This window comes from Eptatretus burgeri, chromosome 2 (genome assembly GCF_056783735.1).
Source record: "Eptatretus burgeri isolate ZD-2024b chromosome 2, Ebu_testis_v1, whole genome shotgun sequence".
NCBI lineage: Eukaryota > Metazoa > Chordata > Myxini > Myxiniformes > Myxinidae > Eptatretus > Eptatretus burgeri.
In genome coordinates, this window is record NC_140962.1 from 24,862,452 (window position 1) to 24,881,863 (window position 19,412).

The window sequence follows — 19,412 nt, forward strand, 5'->3', positions numbered from 1 at the left end:
TAACTCACTCTACACTGACCCCGGGGGTCCCTTGGGCGGGAGTCACTCCTCCCCCCAATCACTCATCGCACCATGCAGTCCCCATTCGCTCCATTCACACAGACCCGCTGGCCTCACTCACTCACCAAGCACATGCTTCCAATCCACTCACCAACAACTCTTCAACACACACACCACTGAACTCTGCCATCCTTCTAACTACCTCCCCTAACTAACTCGTGCCCCCACGTCGTCCCTTAAACTATAGCACGTTCCTTTTAACACTACGTCGCTAAGCTACGTCCCCACTACACATTCACTGTCTGTCACTGTCTCCAAATAATCCCATACTCCATTTTCCCAACCTAAATCTCGCTACAATCCCTCCAACTAATCCATTCCACGGACTCCATGAGGACTTACCCCTGCCCCATGAAGTCGGTCTAGCTAAGCTAACCCTTCCCCCTAACTAGTTTCCATCCTGTGCCCCGGTCAAGGGGGTCTTCCACCCCTTGCCCAGGAATCCTGTGCACCCGAAAGTGAGGCTTGCTTTTTTTTTTTTTTTTTCATGCGCAGCACCAGCGCGGCAACTCGCGCACTTTGCACCTGCCCGTGACGTCATGCAGCTGCACGTGTTCCTCGTCCCTCCTTGGACGGTACCATCCGGCAGGGATACCCCTCCTGCCGGATTCCAACCCCACGTGCAGCCATGACGTCACTGTGCCCATAAAAAAAACACAAGCCCCACGTCTCGAGGGGTTCCCCACGCGAACACGTGATTTGCCCGTTGGAGCTCAACACACACGATCGCGTGGAGAACCCGTCCGGTCCAAATCCATAATCCTGCCTAAACTTTGTCCGTCCGCGGGATCGGCAAATCCACCGCTGGCGTTTCCGGACCGGGACTTCACTCTCGCAAGCGAGCACGTGGGGGCCTCGTGCGTTGCACAGCACGGACCTCGTGCTCACTGCTGGGTGAACCCGGCACGGTCCCCGAAACAACTACAGCCGCTACTCGGCTTTCTTTCCTGTCATGTCGCCGTCGTCGCCATTCCACACACGCACTCCCGCGTGTTACGACACTAACACTCCACACCATTAAACTCACACCGGGAGACGCGGCTGCATGTTCACACATGCCGACCGACATCTCCCTTACATACCGCTCTCTCACACACACGGTCTCCCTTGCACTCGGCCGTTCACTCACGCATGCCATTACCTCCCTCGCACACGTGGCTCCACGCACTCGCGGCCTTTCACTCACTCGTGGTGCCTCATCCACACACCGTTCCTCACTCACACACGCGGGGGCACTCACCCGCGGTGCCTCATCCACACTGGCCGTTTCATCCACACACACGGCCTCTTCCACACACGGTGCCTCAACCACACACGGCGTGCTGGGAAGCACGTACTCCGGCACCATCGCCACCACACCACTCACACACGGGGTCGCTTCCACACACGGGGACGCACTCACGCCTTGCACCACACACACAGGGACAACCACACTGGGGATTCGTGTCCCCACAAGGGTCTCCGGGGCCTCTATACCCCCCAAGCTCTCCGTGCACCCGTTCGCAGCACTCCTCCTCTCAACCTCGCAAAGCACGACCGAACTCACCTGGTCGTGACTCGCCTCAAGGGGGCATACTCCCTCCCCTCGTTCCTGGAGTAGGCCATCCAACTGCTCGCACCGGGTCTCTACCCAGTCCGCGAGCTCACCCCCATTATCCTCCACTACCTCCGTGTGTGTGTGTGCGTCACTTACCCCGTCTTCATCGTGCAGTCTTCCCTCTATCGTTCCCATCTCCCGTGTCTCTGCCAACTCTTCACCCTTTACCTCCCTTGTCTCTACTATTTTTATTTCCTTTGTCGTCACCTCGTGTCTCGTCTCGCACGTTTTGGTCTCCCCATTTAATTTTTCCCTTTCGGTCACCGTTGCACCCCCTCCCAGCTCGTTCGCTCCTACACGTGGAGTCGCCATTTTAAGCTCCCTGCTAACGGCCTTCATGCCCGCCTGCAGGCATCGGCCCATGTTCTGTGTCTCACCCCGCTGCTTTTTCATTTCTTCCCTCATTTGCTGTGTATTCGCATCCATCGTCGTTTTCACTTCGTCCATTTGCTTGTTCATTCCTTTCATTTCGTATTTCATTTCATTTGTATCCATCTTTTCGATCATTTCCGCATTCATTTTTGCCAGCATGGTGAATAGCTGGGCCATGTCGGGGTGCGCTTGGGTGAGCCGTTTCGGCAGGGGTTGGGGAAGGGTTTTGGTGGAGAGGGGGAGGGGAGGTGTCATACACCGCGGCCGCTGCCGCACCCATTTCGGGCTCTGGGTTCAGTTGGGCGAGTTCGTTTTCCTGTACAACCAACATTTCCTGCACGGGGATTTCATCCTGAGCCATGGATTCTACACATTCTACATCCATTTCTAATACCCCCGGCTCCTGCTCGCCTTGAGACGCCATCTTGCTTCTCTTAAAGGGTTAATTTAGCTCGCTCGTACTTTGGAGGGAATCGGGGGTCGCTCCTCTCAACCCCTGGACCGATTCCCGTGAATTTAATTGGAGACAGGAGAGCCCGTTTTCCCGTTCTCCGATACCAGTGCCGCGAGGAGGGCGATGAGTTTATATCGCACGACCTGACACCAGTGTTGCGGATTCGTGCCCGCCGGCGTGCGAACGGCCACATAACTCGAAACTCGAATCGCGGCACGTCGCCCACCGGACGGACAATCCAGTCGTGACCCTCTCGGACTAACGCCGGGAACCAGTCACGGGTGGACCTTTCGGTCTTACCACGATCGTGCCAATCGGCCCCCGCGTGGGATAGGGTTGCTCGCCAAATTCGACCTACCTAAGTACCCACACGGAGGGTAGACCGGGCGATCGCACCTCGCTGCAGGTCGACTTCGGACACGGGCCACTTTAAGCGACCCGTTCCATACTATCGAGATAACCGATCGGTGTTATTCGTCGGCCTCGACGGTTCGATTAATTATCGGGCGTTTTAGCCCACGACCAACCCTTTACGTGAAGCAAGATGGAGATTCCATGAAAGAAAAGACGAAGCGAAGCGGGAAAACAGTTCAACATGAAGCACATTTATTTCGCGATGAACGGAAAGCACACATATACAATTCCACCAAAAGCACATGTAAAAGAAGAAGACAATGCAATATTACACAAAAAGCAAATGCAACAATGCAGATCTATCCGACTACCGAGCACACGGCAACACTTATACAGTTTTACTTCACAGACGGCGCCGACAACACATATTCCGAAAGCAAAAGAAAAGAGAACCACCCTCCAGGATGAGGGGGGTAGACGGGCCTGGGGCCGAGACCGTGTCGGGCCTACTCGTCTGATGATGAGACGCGAAGTGGCGGTGGTGCCTCAACTCCGCGGGCCTCGCGAACAGTGTCTGGTGGGGGGTGGGAAAGGGGCCCCCTTTGTCGCACGATCTCAGCGCGGGGGGAAACAGGAGGGGGTTGCTGATGCTCGGGGGAAGGAGGATATCACCCTGTCTCGGGTCCCGCGGCGAGCGTCTCCTCCTCGACCTCGGTCGCATTACTGGCCTCTCCCTGTGCAGCTCCCGGCACCGACGCGAGCACCCCCTCGTCCGCCTTCGCCGCCGTCACCTCTCCACAGCTCCGTCTACTCGCCCTCTCCGTCTCCTCTCTTGGCTCGTCCCAACTTCACTCTTGACTTCTCCCACTTCTTTCCAGCTCCACCGACGACTCTCTTGAACTCCGCACAACAACTTTTACTGACGAACGCAGCCGTTTATATAAGCCCCGTGGCTTCGCTCTTTCACCCTTGACCCTTTGCCTCCGACCCTTCACCTCCCTAACTGGCTCCCCATTGGACCGAGGAAAAGTGGGCGTGAATGCTTTTTGATCCATGAATTTGCATATAGCGACCGCCCTCCAACGCCCTGGAGGCGGGGCCAAATCGCCCACGCTCTCTGATTGGACGGAACAAAAGTGGGCGTGAGCCGTTTTTGATCCGTTTTCTGCGGAAAGTCCGTGATGTTTTTGAATACGCTGCTCGGTGCGCGCCCTGCACGAGTCCAGTATCGGTGCCCACGAGTAGCGCGAGAATGGTGGGGGTGCGATGGTGGCGAGTTGTGACGGTAAAGGTCGTGGCGGTTGTGGTGAAGCGGCGTTGTGGTTGGTGGTTGTTGTTGTGAAGCGGCGTTGTGGTTGGTGGTTGTTGTTGTGAAGCGGCGTTGTGGTTGGTGGTTGTTGTGAAGCGGCGTTGTGGTTGGTGGTTGTTGTTGTGATGGCTGTTGTTGTGATGGCTGTTGAGACGTGGTTGGTGGTGGTAGTAATGGCGGCTGGTCCAAAATAAAGATAGTAAAAGAAAAATGGCTATCCTGAAGAGTCGCAGCCCGACTGAATGACATTTATTCCCGCTAGACAACGGGTTTGGGCCTAACTACACATATACTTACAGAGATATCTCACCTTAGGGACCTGAATGGTGGTTTGTGAATTTCGTCAACCACAACACTATCTATATATATATATATATATATATATATATATATATATATATATATATATATATATATATATATATATGCATACATATATATATATATATATGCATACATATACATATATATATATGCATACATATATATATATATATATATATATATATATATATATATATATATATATATATATACATATATATATATATATATATACATATATATATATATATATATATATATATACATATATATATATATATATACATATATATATATATATATATATATATATATATATATATATATATATATATATATATATATATATACATATATATATATATATATATATACATATATATATACATATATATATATATATATATACATATATATATATATATATATATACATATATATATATATATATATATACATATATACATATATATATATACATATATATATATATATATATATATATATATATATATATATATATATATATATATATATATATATATATATATACATATATATATATATACATATATATATATATATATATATATATATATATATACATATATATATATATATATATATATATATATACATATATATATATATACATATATATATATATATATATATATACATATATATATATATATATATATATATATATATATATATATATATATATATATATATATATATATATATACATATATATATATATATATATATATATATATATATATATATATATATATATATATATATATATATATATATATATGCATACATAGACATACATATAACTTTTTCATTGCGCATAATTACTGCTCACAATTCTCATTTATACCTAATATTCCACCTCTCTCCTTTCTTCCCTCTTCCAGCCTGTGGCTGCAGGTAGCATCATTGGCTGAAGGTAGCATCATTGACTGAGGATGCAGCTGTGCTGCTGATGCAATGCTCCTATCAAGAGTACACTGGCACTCATTTCACCAACCTCGGAAGTATGACAGGCTGAATCAACCCCACCTGGTATTAATTCAATGGTTACCGGGGCTCAAACTCAGGATCCTAAGATCCTAAGCCAGCCACCTTAACCACAAAGCAAACACCAGGCTTCTCCCCTACCCCTAGAGAATCCACATCTCTATGTTATCTGGTTGAGAATGAGTTTTAGTGGAGTAGATATAGCATAGGCATGATTGGCAGAGTGGCCTTCTCCTGTGCGTTGGCTTGTTTAAATTGTCTGGCACGATATCCTGGAATTATGTTCACTTGCCTTTGAGCTGTCTATCCTAGATTTGAATCTTAACTCAACCATAAACTGCTACTTTGGTGTTTTGCACGAGGAGCAACACATCAATGGGTGTATTATGCAATGGAAGGACAAAGCTGGAGGACCCATCTGCCAGCTGAACCTGGAATATCCCATATTGTTTTCACAAAGAATAGGCCAATTTTCCCTGGCATCTTCAACAAATTCCTGCACTGCTGGGAAGGCAAATGCAAACCACCCAGCATAACCCTTACCGAGGCCGAGGGGCTGCTTCGGCAGCAACGACTCTTGTTAAATGTATGATACGTTTGAGTGTGGGGATTGGACAGACTGTCCTTATAATGCAGTGCACTAGGGGACGCTGCCGACACTAATCCTTTGTTTGGGGACAGAAAGCTAGCGAACCAATCTGTATTTTTCAAAAGGGATTCCATTATTTCAAAAGGGCAGGCAGATTTTGTGTCAATACATTGTCATATTCTTGTGGTGAGGTTAATAATTAGGACTGGCAGGATGGCCTGGAGGTACGCACACTCGCCTCTCAGCTGGCTTGTTGGGTTTTGAATCCTGAACCAGCTGTCATCCCTGTGTTTTATCGGCAGAATGATTCGTCAATGTGTGTGCTGTCCCTCGGATGGACGTTAAGCAGATATCCCGTCTGCTATCATTAGTTGGTGGACGTTAAAGTTCCCAAAGAGTAGGCGAGTCCTTCGCAAAGAGTCGGCGAGCTATTGCTGGCACCATGGCTAAATTCCTGGCCGAACTACTGCTGGGAAGACAATGGCAAACCACCCAGTATAACCCTTGCTCAGGAAGCTGCTTCGCAGCACTGGCACTTTGTGAAGAGTGTGGTACATCAGAGAGAAAGGGAGAGGGCGAGAAAAAAAATTAGCACTACTTGCAGTTGACAGGTGCTGCAGCATGAATATTTTGCCTCAAAACAGTTCCACCCACCCCTTACATCTAAATTTCATTGTAAACATGCCATTTTCACATCTTCACAACATGTTTGTTGATTGCATTCTTTGACACACCTCCACATCAGGCAAGCAGCAGCCAAATCTTTCAGCCAATCTACACATCAGAATCTGAAATGATACCGGCAACATGCCATTCAACACACATTACTCACATCTTACTCCCTTATCTTCTTATAACCTCTAATCCTATCTTCTGCTCCAACTTGGACTTGTCTGACCATCAAATGACCTATCCAGGAACGATCGAAGGCAGCTTCCCGAACTAAATGTCAGGTGTGCACATGAAGATGTTGTCAAAAGCTTTTTCCCTTTTCAGAAAGATTCTGAGCCAAAAATATGAGAATTCCAATGACATCTGAAATGTGTGACACCAGCTGAAAGATGCAGAGAAAAATATTAACATTTGTAACATTTCATCAGCACAAGACATTCCTTCATGGTCGTAGAAAAACCTTTTTAGTCTCCCTCAGATTGTGCTACATCTCCTTCCTCGAATCCAACTTCTCACATCCTACAAGGCTTTTAGAGAAGGTCGACATATAACCACATCAACCAACAGCACAGTGTAGAGCAACAACCGTTTTTATTGAGGTATTGAGGTGCGTTCATGTAAGAGCCAAACAAAAGGGGACAATGGATCAACAGACAAAAAAACAGGGAAACACCAACAAACGGATGCACCACAATACAAGGAGTGAAATTGTAGAAAGGTTTTAGTAATGCAGTGAAGCAAAGTAGTAGAAATGGGAAAGAATGAGGTGGCGGTGGGCAGCAGCCAGGCACTGCAACATCCCTTGCATGATTAAGCATCATCAAAGATGGGTATCACCAACACTAACAAAAGGCCAAAGTACAAGGATTATAGTGCAAACAAGTTATATCTCTCTTTTCTCTTGATTATCTGAACTTGCTCTTCCTGATCTTTCAGCAAACTGCCTCCCCAACTTCATTCAGATGCATGGAATTACTGACACTTTAAAACTCAATCTGCAAAAAAATTAAAAAGAAGTCACTGGCTTTAGTCAAGGGACAAGAGAGTACAATGACAAGGCTGAAACCTCCGGCACTTGCACTGTACAAATAAGTTTTTTGTCATATTGCAAAAAGGTTTGCCACAGTAAAGTGTGCATTGATGTTGCTTCAAAGCTGATATTGATGGTTTGGGTTCTATTTTCACAATGAAGGACACGCTCCTTAAAAATAATGGTCAGGTTATTTCGCCTTTAAAGTCTGATCAATAGCCTTTTGTGTTTTCTCTGGACTGAAAAATACTTATTTTATGAACCATGAACCAAAGTGCCACTTGCAATCAATAACAATGTAAGCAGAGGCAACAGGTTCTCATTATTTCTGTAAATCTGAGAGAAACCTCAAACAGTTGTTTAAAAAGAAAAACGAAATCGACAAACCTTTTATCAAAAGGCATTACAACTTTATTTTAAATGTAATAACAATGTTATACAAGTGATTAAGTTAAAAAATTCCAATGGAGCTGCAAAAATTATAAATTATGCAAAACTGGGATTGTGATGTACCTGTTTGCAGCTACAACGTAGCTCATTAGACAATTCGAAATGTCAAGTGAAGAACCAAAAATAATGAATAGACAAACAAATGTAAAAGTAATTACCTTCAATCTTACCATCAAAACCGTTTGACTATTCGATGTGACCAGGCGTTCCTGTTGTGGTGCACGGTTGTAGATGTGCAGTAATGCTTAACATCTACCCAGTCACTGGTCAGAAACGGTTGTGAGTACTGGTTGGTTTACCAGCTGCAGAAATGAACCTTCCAGTTCAGATCCAATGACGGATATTGACTTCACCTTGTTTCTTTTTTTATGTACAATGAAGTTCAAATAAATTGGGACAATTGTGGAGCATAAAAACGAGTGATATTATAGAACTGATGATCCAAGAGAGCTGATAGAACTCAAATAAATTGAAGGAAAGTGAGAAGAGAAATTCGTTGGTGTTGCCATAGTGCGATGAGTGAAGGTCCTTAAAAATGTAGCAGCTACTGCCCAGTAGCCAGGCCAACAATGCCGTGCTGCTGCAGATGGGCTCGCATCTGTGCATTCTTATTGCACATTTCCTCAACCTGGTGGAATAGACAAATGGAGCCGAGGAGTAAACAATGTACGTCAGAGAAGTGGCAGTTGGGGGGGTTGAACAATGCACACCGAGTAAACAAATCCCCATACAGCAGAGACTGGAGAGGAGTACATTTGGCATCAGTGTTCTCTTCAGGCTTAAATATGAAAAGAAATGTAACAGGGCTAGGTTTCAGATTAAAAGATTGGGGGAAAAATGTTCTGGGGTAAATCTGATAATCACAGCACAAGATTACTCATCATGTCATTATTGGGGGAAGCCTGATGTTAAGGTGTGGCATTGAAGTTGGTAAAATATGTGATCTTGTCACAAAGCTTATATCAGGACAAAATACTGGCATTAAAAGAATAAAAGAACAGTCAAGTTGTTTGCATCAAAGGGGAAATCGTTTAGCCTTCAAAAATATATATCTGAAGTCTCGAAAATACAATATGATGCGGATGCACTGATGGATATGCCTCCACCCATGTTAGATGTCAACCCACTGTTATGTTTAATCTCATTTAAAGGTCAAATGAAAAATTAAAGGTCATATGTGAGAAAGAGTGCAAGAGAGAGAGAAAACAGAGACAAGTATAAGAGAGAACACCAGATGCTTCAAAAATTAGTTACGGTCTGAAAATTTATCCCAAAGGGCACATGACCTTTGACCCATTGAACCAGTTCATATTTTAATTACACTCCATACTTGCGCCAGGTTTGGTCTAAATCCCTTCAGTGGTTCACAAGTTATGGTAACATAATTATAAAGTCAAGGTCACATGAGCATGGACCATTTTGAACTAAAAATCAAATCAGTTCATCTTTGCATTATAGTCCATACTTGTGAACCACCTTAGGGATTTCAACCCAATTTGGCACAAGATATCGTGACAGCAAAAAACGATAACAGTCACACATGGATGGACAACCCAAATAATACAATGCCTCTGACTTTCGACGAAGTTTATTCATCATTTCATGGAGGTGGTGGTTGGTTCGAGTTCATCTGTTGTTTACCTTATCCACAGGTTAGCCAACATCTCTCAATATTATATTGCACCTTGTTGCCAGCCACAGATCTTTTTAACTCCCAAAATGACCAACATTTATCCCAGTATTCTCCTCGATATCTAAAACTTCGACCAACGTCCTGCTCTCCTTCAAACCAGACCTTGTGCCTCAAGGCATCATTGTCCAGGCGCAGTCGCTCCATGCCCTGCAGCTCAGCAGCCATTTGCTGTTGCTTCTGCCTGAGTTCTTCTATGTAATCACATGCTTTTGACAATATACCTCCCTTACTCTGTAACACACACCAAAATAAAACGAATTATATTTTAACGAACTTACACACACACACACACACACACACACACACACACACACACACACACACACACACACACACACACACACACACACACACACACACACACACACACCTCCAAAGCATTAAATGCATTTGTGGATGTTTATACAGAGCTGCACTTAGTGTGTGTCTGGTTGAGGGGTTATCATAAAAAAGGTTTATTCAATTACCTGCAGAGATTTGCTGCTCTCATTTGTATCAGGAAGGATTTTAGAAAGCTGCAAAATCCAACCATTTATCTTATCCCTGCGTCGGCGTTCCACTGAGTAAGAAGGGAGGGAGAAATGAGCGTATGTAGGGCAGAATGATGGGGACCACTTGGACAAAGGCATAAATTGCTGAATTTAACAAAAAACAAAATCAAAAGTGTGCATAATTAAATTGGCACCCAAAACTTCCATTTGTTTTAAAAGGGGGAGGGGGGTTGGGTTGGGGGAGGTGACTAAGGACTAGGAAACTCATTTCCCAAGAGGACTTACCTTCATTGTGTTGTGCGCGTCGTTTGTAATCCCTCACTGTGCGCCCTCCTTCACTCTTCCTACAGAAGGGTAGCGCAGAGAAATCAATTGTTTTAAGAGTGGGGGAGATTAACACACAGGATGTAGGGTGGGAAGGAATTTAGAAATAAAAATTAGGAAAAGAATCACAGCTGTGAAGCATGGAGAAAGGGAATAGTTGAGAACCATAGGGGAAGAAGGGGAGAAGGAAAGTTACATTTGGGAAAAGAGTGGTGGGCTCAAAACTTATTCCACTTTTACATCAAAGGAAATGAATGATGCACAAAACTTTTCAAAAATAAAAAAGTAAAATCTATTTAAAAAAAAAAAGTGTATGGATTCAATACTGGGCACTTGGTGTTAAAATGTACTTCCATGTAATGAATGAAGAAAATTATTTGTACGCATTAAAAAAGTTATACGAATAAAATACTCACAATTGTCTGAGAAAGAAAGAAAAAAAAATTGATTTCTCAATGTTGCAACTCACAAAAAAAAAAGGAACAACTTTTAAACAACTAACAACTGGATGTGTCCCCTGGTGAAAGAATGGTGCAACATCCAACAGAGAGCTGGATCATCTGATTTATGGTTGAAGACAAGATGTGTACCAGCTGGTATCAGGGTCAACGGTCATCACATACATTATGAAGACCATTTATGCCAATGTAAACTTGTCTGTGATCATTTGTAGACTGGCATATTCACCAATATGCAGGCTCATTTGAGACAGCCATGTTGTTTTCACATGTTTTAACTTTGGCTTCCACTGACATTTGTTTTTGGAATGTACAGATCAATATGTTGGTCATCTTCAACCAGAACAAGAACAAGAAGAACAAGAACAAAAACACATTTGAACATGGGGAAAAAAAACAATGCCCTCAAAGTTTTGTTCATTATTTTTTGAAGAGTATCTAAATATACTGTATAGTAATTAAAAAAAATTTGGGATGAATTACATCTCCTTTGTCGTCGATTTGGGCAATTATTTGTCGATTGCATTCATAACATGAAAGCCAACTTTGCCACACTTGACGTACCAAGTATCAAATTCATACACAAATGAATTCGTGAAGGCAGATTTTGTTTGTGCCAAGGTGCAAGGACCCACGCATGGGTGAATGGAGCTGTGCGTGGGGCCAATGGGCGTGGTCCAGCTGCCTGCAGCACTTCCTGTGGTGACATCATCACGAAGAGCTGCCCTGCAAATCATGCTGGGTAAAACCGCCACCCCACAAGAAAACAATACCACTCCCTCATTCATTTCACCTATATCCCATTCCTTCCCTATGCTTTTCATTCTCGACATCAATTCACATTTTACCCTAATTATTCCTGGATAGGTGTAGACATTCTGAGTTTTCCTTTCTGGGGTCAAGAATCAAGGTGGGTGATGCAATAATGTTTGTTTGATACACACACACACACACACACACACACACACACACACACACACACACACACACACACATATATATATATATATATATATATATATATATATATATATATATATATATATATATATATATATATATATATATATATATATATTGAAACGCAAAAGAAACTCACTACCTTTTAAACCTTCAAATATCAACAATAACACTGCGTGTAGTAAATGTGTGAACTTATTTGTGGACAATAGTTTCCTCACCGTCAGACAAAACGGTCACGGATGGTCACTTGAACCTTCAATGGTCACTTCATAGCACAGCTGTTGAACAGCCGTTTTGACTGTCAGTGATTAGCCAAGGGGTACGGGATGATTTCAATGAGCTGCACGTGACGTCTTGATATTGGCTTCAAAAAAGGCCAGTGCAAAATGGGCATTTCAATCAACATGCCACGATTGTCAAGGGATCAACGGCAGTCTGCCTTGGGCATACTGCAAAGTGGATTGAGCTACCGTGAGGTGGCACGTCGCCTTGGCTGTTCACACCAGAAGATATCGGCCCTGGTGGACAGAGACACCCTCCACAACTCTGCAGATGACAGACCTCGATCAGGGAGGCCAAGAATCACCACTGCAAAGCAGGACAGGCAGATGGTCCTAAGTCAGATGGCTTCAGACATTGAGGACTGAGTGGGACAGAATCCTGCAGCAATCCATCCAATGACTGGTAGGCAGTATGCGCCGACGATGCACTGCCTGTATCCAAAACAATGGTGGCCACACACGCTATTGAAAGGGGACTGACATTGCACCCTGTGCTGTTCTGTAATGAAGAACAAACTAATGAGATGGTGTATCTTGGTCAAAAACTTGACATGTCATCAATAAAATGCCAATGTTTCAATTAGCAATTGTTGGTTTGTTTTATTTTGAACTGTTACAATTTTATTACATTTCAAACAAGTGGTAAGTTTCTTTTGTGTTTCAGTATATATATATATATATATATATATATATATATATATATATATATATATATATATATATATATATATATATATATATACATATATATACATATACACATATATATATATACATATATATACATATATATATATATATATATATATATATATATATATATATATATATATATATATATGTGTATATATATATATATATATATGTATATATATATATATATATATATACATATATATATATATATGTATATATATATATGTATATATATATACATATATATATATATACATATATATATACATATATATATATATATATATACACATATATATATATATATACATATACATATATATATATACATATACATATATATATATACATATATATATATATATATATATATATATATATATATATATATATATATATATATATATATATATATATATATATACATATATATATATATATACATATATATATATATATATATATATATATATATATATATATATATATATATATATATATATATATATATATATATATATATATATATATATATATATATATATATATATATATATATATACATATATATATATATATATATATATATATATATATATATATATATATATATATATATATATATATATATATATATATATATATATATATATATGTATATATATATATATATATATATATATATATATATATATATATATATATATATATATATATATATATATATATATATAACAAAAAGAGCAACTCTGAAACTAAATGTGATGTGACACTGATGTCATGCACGTAAATTAGAGGCAATGTGTGGCAGACGACGCTTGTTGCGAAAAAGCGAGACAGCATGCAGCATTTACTGTTTTGTAACTCGAGTCTCTAGATGTGCTTTGCTGCCTCATCGAGTTAGGGGGTGAGGGGGTTCATGACCCCACTTTGTGCAGATTCAGTTTAGCACAAACTGATATTTAGCTTTTAATTACCTTACAAAAAAAAAATTCATCCAATAAGTGAATCAAAAGTTTAAAATTTAAGTGCACCGACCAAAAACGCAACCACTGTTGTTGACATCACCAGCAGCCAATCAGAGTGCATCTCTCAGCATGTTTCCTTCCTAAGGGTGATGGTGCCAATGCTGTTGGGTGTGAATTTCGTTTATGGGAGTTGTCTGCAAGGATAATTCTAAAGAACAAAGAAATAAATTAAATAATCTAGCCAGTCCATGATTCCCATAGTTGCTACAAATTTAATGAGATCAGTTTAATGGTGAGCTTGAGGGGTAGTATGGGAAGGTTGTTGTATGCAGACGATCTGGCTGTTGTGGTGGAGATTGGGTGGGAGATGCAGGAGTGGAAGAAGGCATTTGGGAAGCATGGGCTGAAGATGAGAATGGAGACGACTGAGGTGATGTGGGTCAGGCAGCAGAGAAAATAAATGAATATCAGGTTAGAGGGGAAGGAGATCAGGCAGGGAAAAAGGTTTGAGTATCTGGGAGGAACAGTGACCAGGGATGGTAAGTCCGAGGTCGAGGTGCGGAGGAAGATTCAGGTGGGTGTGAATGCATGGAGGAGGGTGGAGGGAGCAATGGCAGACAGAAAGATATAAAGAAAATTGAAAGGGAAGGTTCTGAAGTTGTATGTAATGCTGGCCTACCTTTATGGCCTGGATACGAGTGCATTGACAGAGACAATAACAGAGGCTGCTGGTTTGCGGGAACAACTGGGTCAGGAAGATTGTGTGAGTGAAGAGGGTGAACAGGAGGAGGATGGATGAACTGAGGGAGGAGATTGGTGTGCAGATGAGCTTGACAGGGAGTTTGGTGAAATGCTGGCTGAGATGAGCTGGATACTTGGTGCAGATAGGGGAAGAGAGAATGGCAAAGAGAACGAATGGATTGAGGGAGCAAGGTAGGAGGAAAAGAGGAAGACCACGGTTGAGATGGGAGGATTATGTGAGGAGGGATATCCGTAAGGTAGGGGTGGTTGGAGAGTGGAGGGAGTTGGCTAAAGACAGAGGGAGGTGGAGTAGTATCATGGTCAAGTCAGGGGAGAAGCATGGTGCTATCGGAACTCACCCCTTATAAATGGAAGAGGAGGAGAACAACAATGGAAAGATTTTTATCCTCCAGGATTGAGGATATTAATCAGCGCACTATGCGTTTCAGTTAGGCAGTAATTAATTATGGTTAACGCGATGGGTGCGAAATATATATATTATATGTATTAATGTGAAAAATATATATATATATATATATATATATATATATATATATATATATATATATATATATATATATATATATATATATATATATATATATATATATATATGCAGGGTGTCTGAAAATGAATATACCAAAAAGAATGTTGAATTGTTTTATTGTTATTCGAGATACCGACATAAATTTGATATGAATACATGTATTAGACTTGTCAGTTTAGTTTGTTGTGAATATTGATTGTTATTTTCTTTCTCTTTGGGGGGAAACCTGATTTTCTGATATAATGACAAGTCCTCAAGAGAAAGCAAAAATTGTCAGCTTTGTTCATGAATGTGGTTCAACCATTCAACCCCAAAGGGATTTTCAGCATGAAATGAACAAACCAGTGCCTGAAAGACTCCATTTGAAGATGGGTGGATCAGTTTGAGGGTACAGAATCAGTCCTGAAGGGGAAATCTGCTGGAAGGCCAAGAAAGTCAAATGAAAGGGCAAATGCTGTTATGGTGGCATTTATCAACAGCCCGAAAAAGTAAATTAGGAGAGTATCACTGGAAAAAAAAATTCCGAAAAGCTCTGTTCATGATATCCTTCATAAAGAATTGAGAATTAAATGTTGTAAAATACAAAACAATTCAGAAGCTTTTATAAAAGGATTATGAAACAAGAGTAAAATGTTTGCCAAGAGTTAATTGAACGTTCAGAATCAGACGAACATTTTTCTTTTTTAAAATCAAACCTCATATTTAGTGATGAGGATACATTTCACACATCAGGCAAAGTTAATTGTCACAATTGTAGGATATGGGGAGAAGAAAATCTGCATGAATTGTATGAAACAGGAAGGGATTTACGTTTACCTAAGGTAAACGTCTGGTGTGCCATGTCACGTTCTCACATCGATGGACCATACTTCTTTAATGAACACACTGTTACCAGCATTTCGTACCTCAAAATGCTACGAGAGTTCTTTATTCCGCAACTTCAAGAAAATCCCGACTTGTTACAAAGAGATATTACTTAACCACCTCTATTTGATTGATTTTGTTTAAAGTGTTTTTTCAATCAAATCTTGCCAGACCGTTGGATTGGTCGAGGAGGACATATAAAATGGCCTGCTCATTCACCAGACTCAACACCTTTGGATTTTTTTTAATCTCTGGGGTTTTAAAAAAAAGAAACTCCACACTAGCGAACCAAGGGACTTTGAAGAAGTTAAACTTCGTATTGTCATCCATCCCTAAAGCTGTGTTGGAAAATGTTTTCTCAGAATTTGAACGCCGAATTGGATTGATGAGAGTGAATGATAGACGACATGGAAAGTTTATTAATAATTTCAGAATATCTAAACAATACCATCAAAAAACAAACAAACAAACAAACAAGAAAAAGATCAATCAGGGATTGCAGACCCTCGCCAGGACTTGTTTTGTGTGGAGTGTGGGTAGTTTTGGATGGTGTATTTTGTGTGGTATTTGTGGACTGGTGTGTTACGTAATTAATAAGAGACATAATTAGAACTCTCACTTTATAACTGCTGACAGTGATAACCAGGTACTACGACGTCCCACTTTGATCGGACACTTGACCCTGACCTATGATGTTTGTTATTATTCAATCGAACTTAGAATGGGATTAAAATAAATTCAAATCAAATCAAATGGAAGACCAATTAGGTACACTCCTGCGTTGGAGTATTCAGAAGGAACCTGAACAATAAAAAAAGCAAAGATGAAATCATCAGGAGGAACCTGGATAGGATTCATGTTTTAGCTGCTACTCCTCTACCCTCAAACCCATCCAGACAAGGCAAAGTGAGCCTTATTCAAAATAAATGTATGTGTGTGATATATATATATATATATATATATATATATATATATATATATATATATATATATATATATATATCATTCATGTTTTAGCTGCTACTCCTCTACCCTCAAACCCATCCAGACAAGGCAAAGTGAGCCTTATTCAAAATAAATGTATGTGTGTGATAGATATATATATATATATATATATATATATATATATATATATATATATATATATATATATATATATATATATATATATATATATATATATCAAAAAAAAGAACCCAGATGCAAAAAAAAAATTATTCTGGCTGTCAGACCATGCGTCAGATAAGGTTGAAATTTAAAACATACACTCCCCACCACGACTACAGAACAATTGTGAAGTTTCACGTCGATTGATTAAGCAGTTCAAGAGAGAGAATTTTAAGATTTTCGCTCAATCCAATATGGCTGCCAGACCATAATACATAAATTATTCGAAAATACCCTGGTATCCCCAAGGCTTGGGAAACATTTGTGTGAAGTTTCCCCTCGATCTGTCCAGCCAATCTGGAGAAGATATTTTAAATAGGTTTTCGGGTAAATCCAATATGGATGCCAAACCATGTGACCGATGACATCATATGTGTGAACCTTTTGTTCCTCATGGATAGGCGGTCCATACTTGCAAAGTTTCGCCTCGATCTGTTCAGCCACTTCAGAGAAGAAGATTTTTGAAGGTTTAACAAAAACACACAACAGCATGGCTGCCGCATCAAGGCCGAATCACGTGACCGATGGCATCATCAAAAACAATTTCTGTGGACCATTTTATCCCTAGATAACCCTCAAAATTTTTCATTCTGATCAGATGTAACGGTCTACATATGCAATTATGACATCATAACGAAGGCACCTGTGATGTCAAGGAAAAAAAAACATCACACTTATTCCCCATGAGGAGTATTTGCCATGTGCCAAGTTTCTATTTTTTCCTTGGTGCAGATTCAGAGCTATAGTGCTCCAAAGTTTTTCCTTTTTTCCAACATGGCTGCCACACCCCATGAACTATGATATCATCATTATCAATAAAACAGTCTGTATGAGTAGTCACTCCTACGGTAAAAATTTTGTGTTTCGCAAGTGGCTGCAGAGAAAAACCACTTAAGTTCTATGCAGACAAACAAACAAACAAAGAAGAGAAAAACGTTGTGCAGATCACAATCCAACCCCCTCTCCAAAGGTTGCCATGGATCCATTAAATTGTCCATTTCATCAAGATTAAAATTGACAATCTCAACCAAAGCTCAGGTCATTTGGATGAAAATTGATTATTTTTCTAATTGAAATTGATGATTTTAGAAGTTTGACCTTGAGTTGACCTTTTATCTCAAAAATAGTTGGTTTCCCAATTCAGTGACGCAATATGCAAATTCGGTTCAAATTTCAAGTCAATCGGATGTAAAATGCCGATTTTAGAAATATGACCTCAAGATGACATTTGACCTCAAAATCAATAGGCTTCTCAGTTCAGACTACCTCTACAATGTGGTAAAGTTTCATGATGGTCGGCTTAGAATTGTGACCTGCAGGTGATTGACAGACAGACCAAAAAAAACCAGACAGACAGAATAACAAAATCGACTAACCAATATACTTGAAAAATCTTCGATTTTACAAGTAATGAGAGAAAAACGTCGTGCAGAGCATGACACTTGCAAAATACACCCCCATTCCAAAGGTTGCCATTGATACATGAAATTGTCCATTTCATAAAGATAAAAATTGACAATCTCAACGGAAAGCTCAGGTCATTTGGATGAAAATTGATAATTTTGAAGAATGAAATATATTTTAGAAGCTTGACCTTGAGGTGGACCTTTGACCTTTTGATCTCAAAAATAGTTGGTTTCTCAATTCAGCGACACAATATGCAAATCCGGTTCAAATTTCAAGTCAGTCGGAGGTAAAATGACTATTTTAGAAATTTGACCTCAAGATAACCTGTGCCATCAAAATCAATAGGCTTCTCAGTTCAGACTACCTCGACAACTTGGTTAAGTTTCATGACGATCGGTTTAGAATTGTGACCTGCTGGTGATTGACAGACAAACAGACAATAACAAAATGGACTGACCAATATACTTGAAAAATCTTCGATTTTGCAAGTAACAAACAGACCCAAATGCAATACCCTCTCCTTCGGCAAGGGTAATTAAACCAAAAGTTATAAGTGTAATGCATGTATTCAT

General features: G+C 40.3%; 1 protein-coding gene across 11 annotated transcripts in view; it reads right to left on the minus strand.

The window, feature by feature from the left end:
* Positions 1-8,178: 8,178 nt before the first annotated feature.
* LOC147031635 (upstream stimulatory factor 1-like) overlaps positions 8,179-19,412 on the minus strand; it is a 108,137-nt gene continuing 96,903 nt past the window's right edge. For 6 of the 11 annotated variants that reach the window (XM_085866107.1, XM_085866119.1, XM_085866159.1 and 3 more), the window contains 5 exons: positions 11,771-11,903; positions 10,710-10,768; positions 10,401-10,492; positions 10,036-10,164; positions 8,179-8,868 (listed from right to left, as the gene is read on the minus strand). In XM_085866107.1, coding sequence (XP_085722233.1) covers positions 8,785-8,868; positions 10,036-10,164; positions 10,401-10,492; positions 10,710-10,768; positions 11,771-11,903 — 497 coding nt within the window. In that variant the 3' untranslated portion in view covers positions 8,179-8,784. Of the gene's footprint in view, positions 8,869-10,035; positions 10,165-10,400; positions 10,493-10,709; positions 10,769-11,770; positions 11,933-19,412 lie in introns of all 11 variants that reach the window. The other 5 variants (XM_085866129.1, XM_085866144.1, XM_085866136.1 and 2 more) reach the window with 2 other exon arrangements.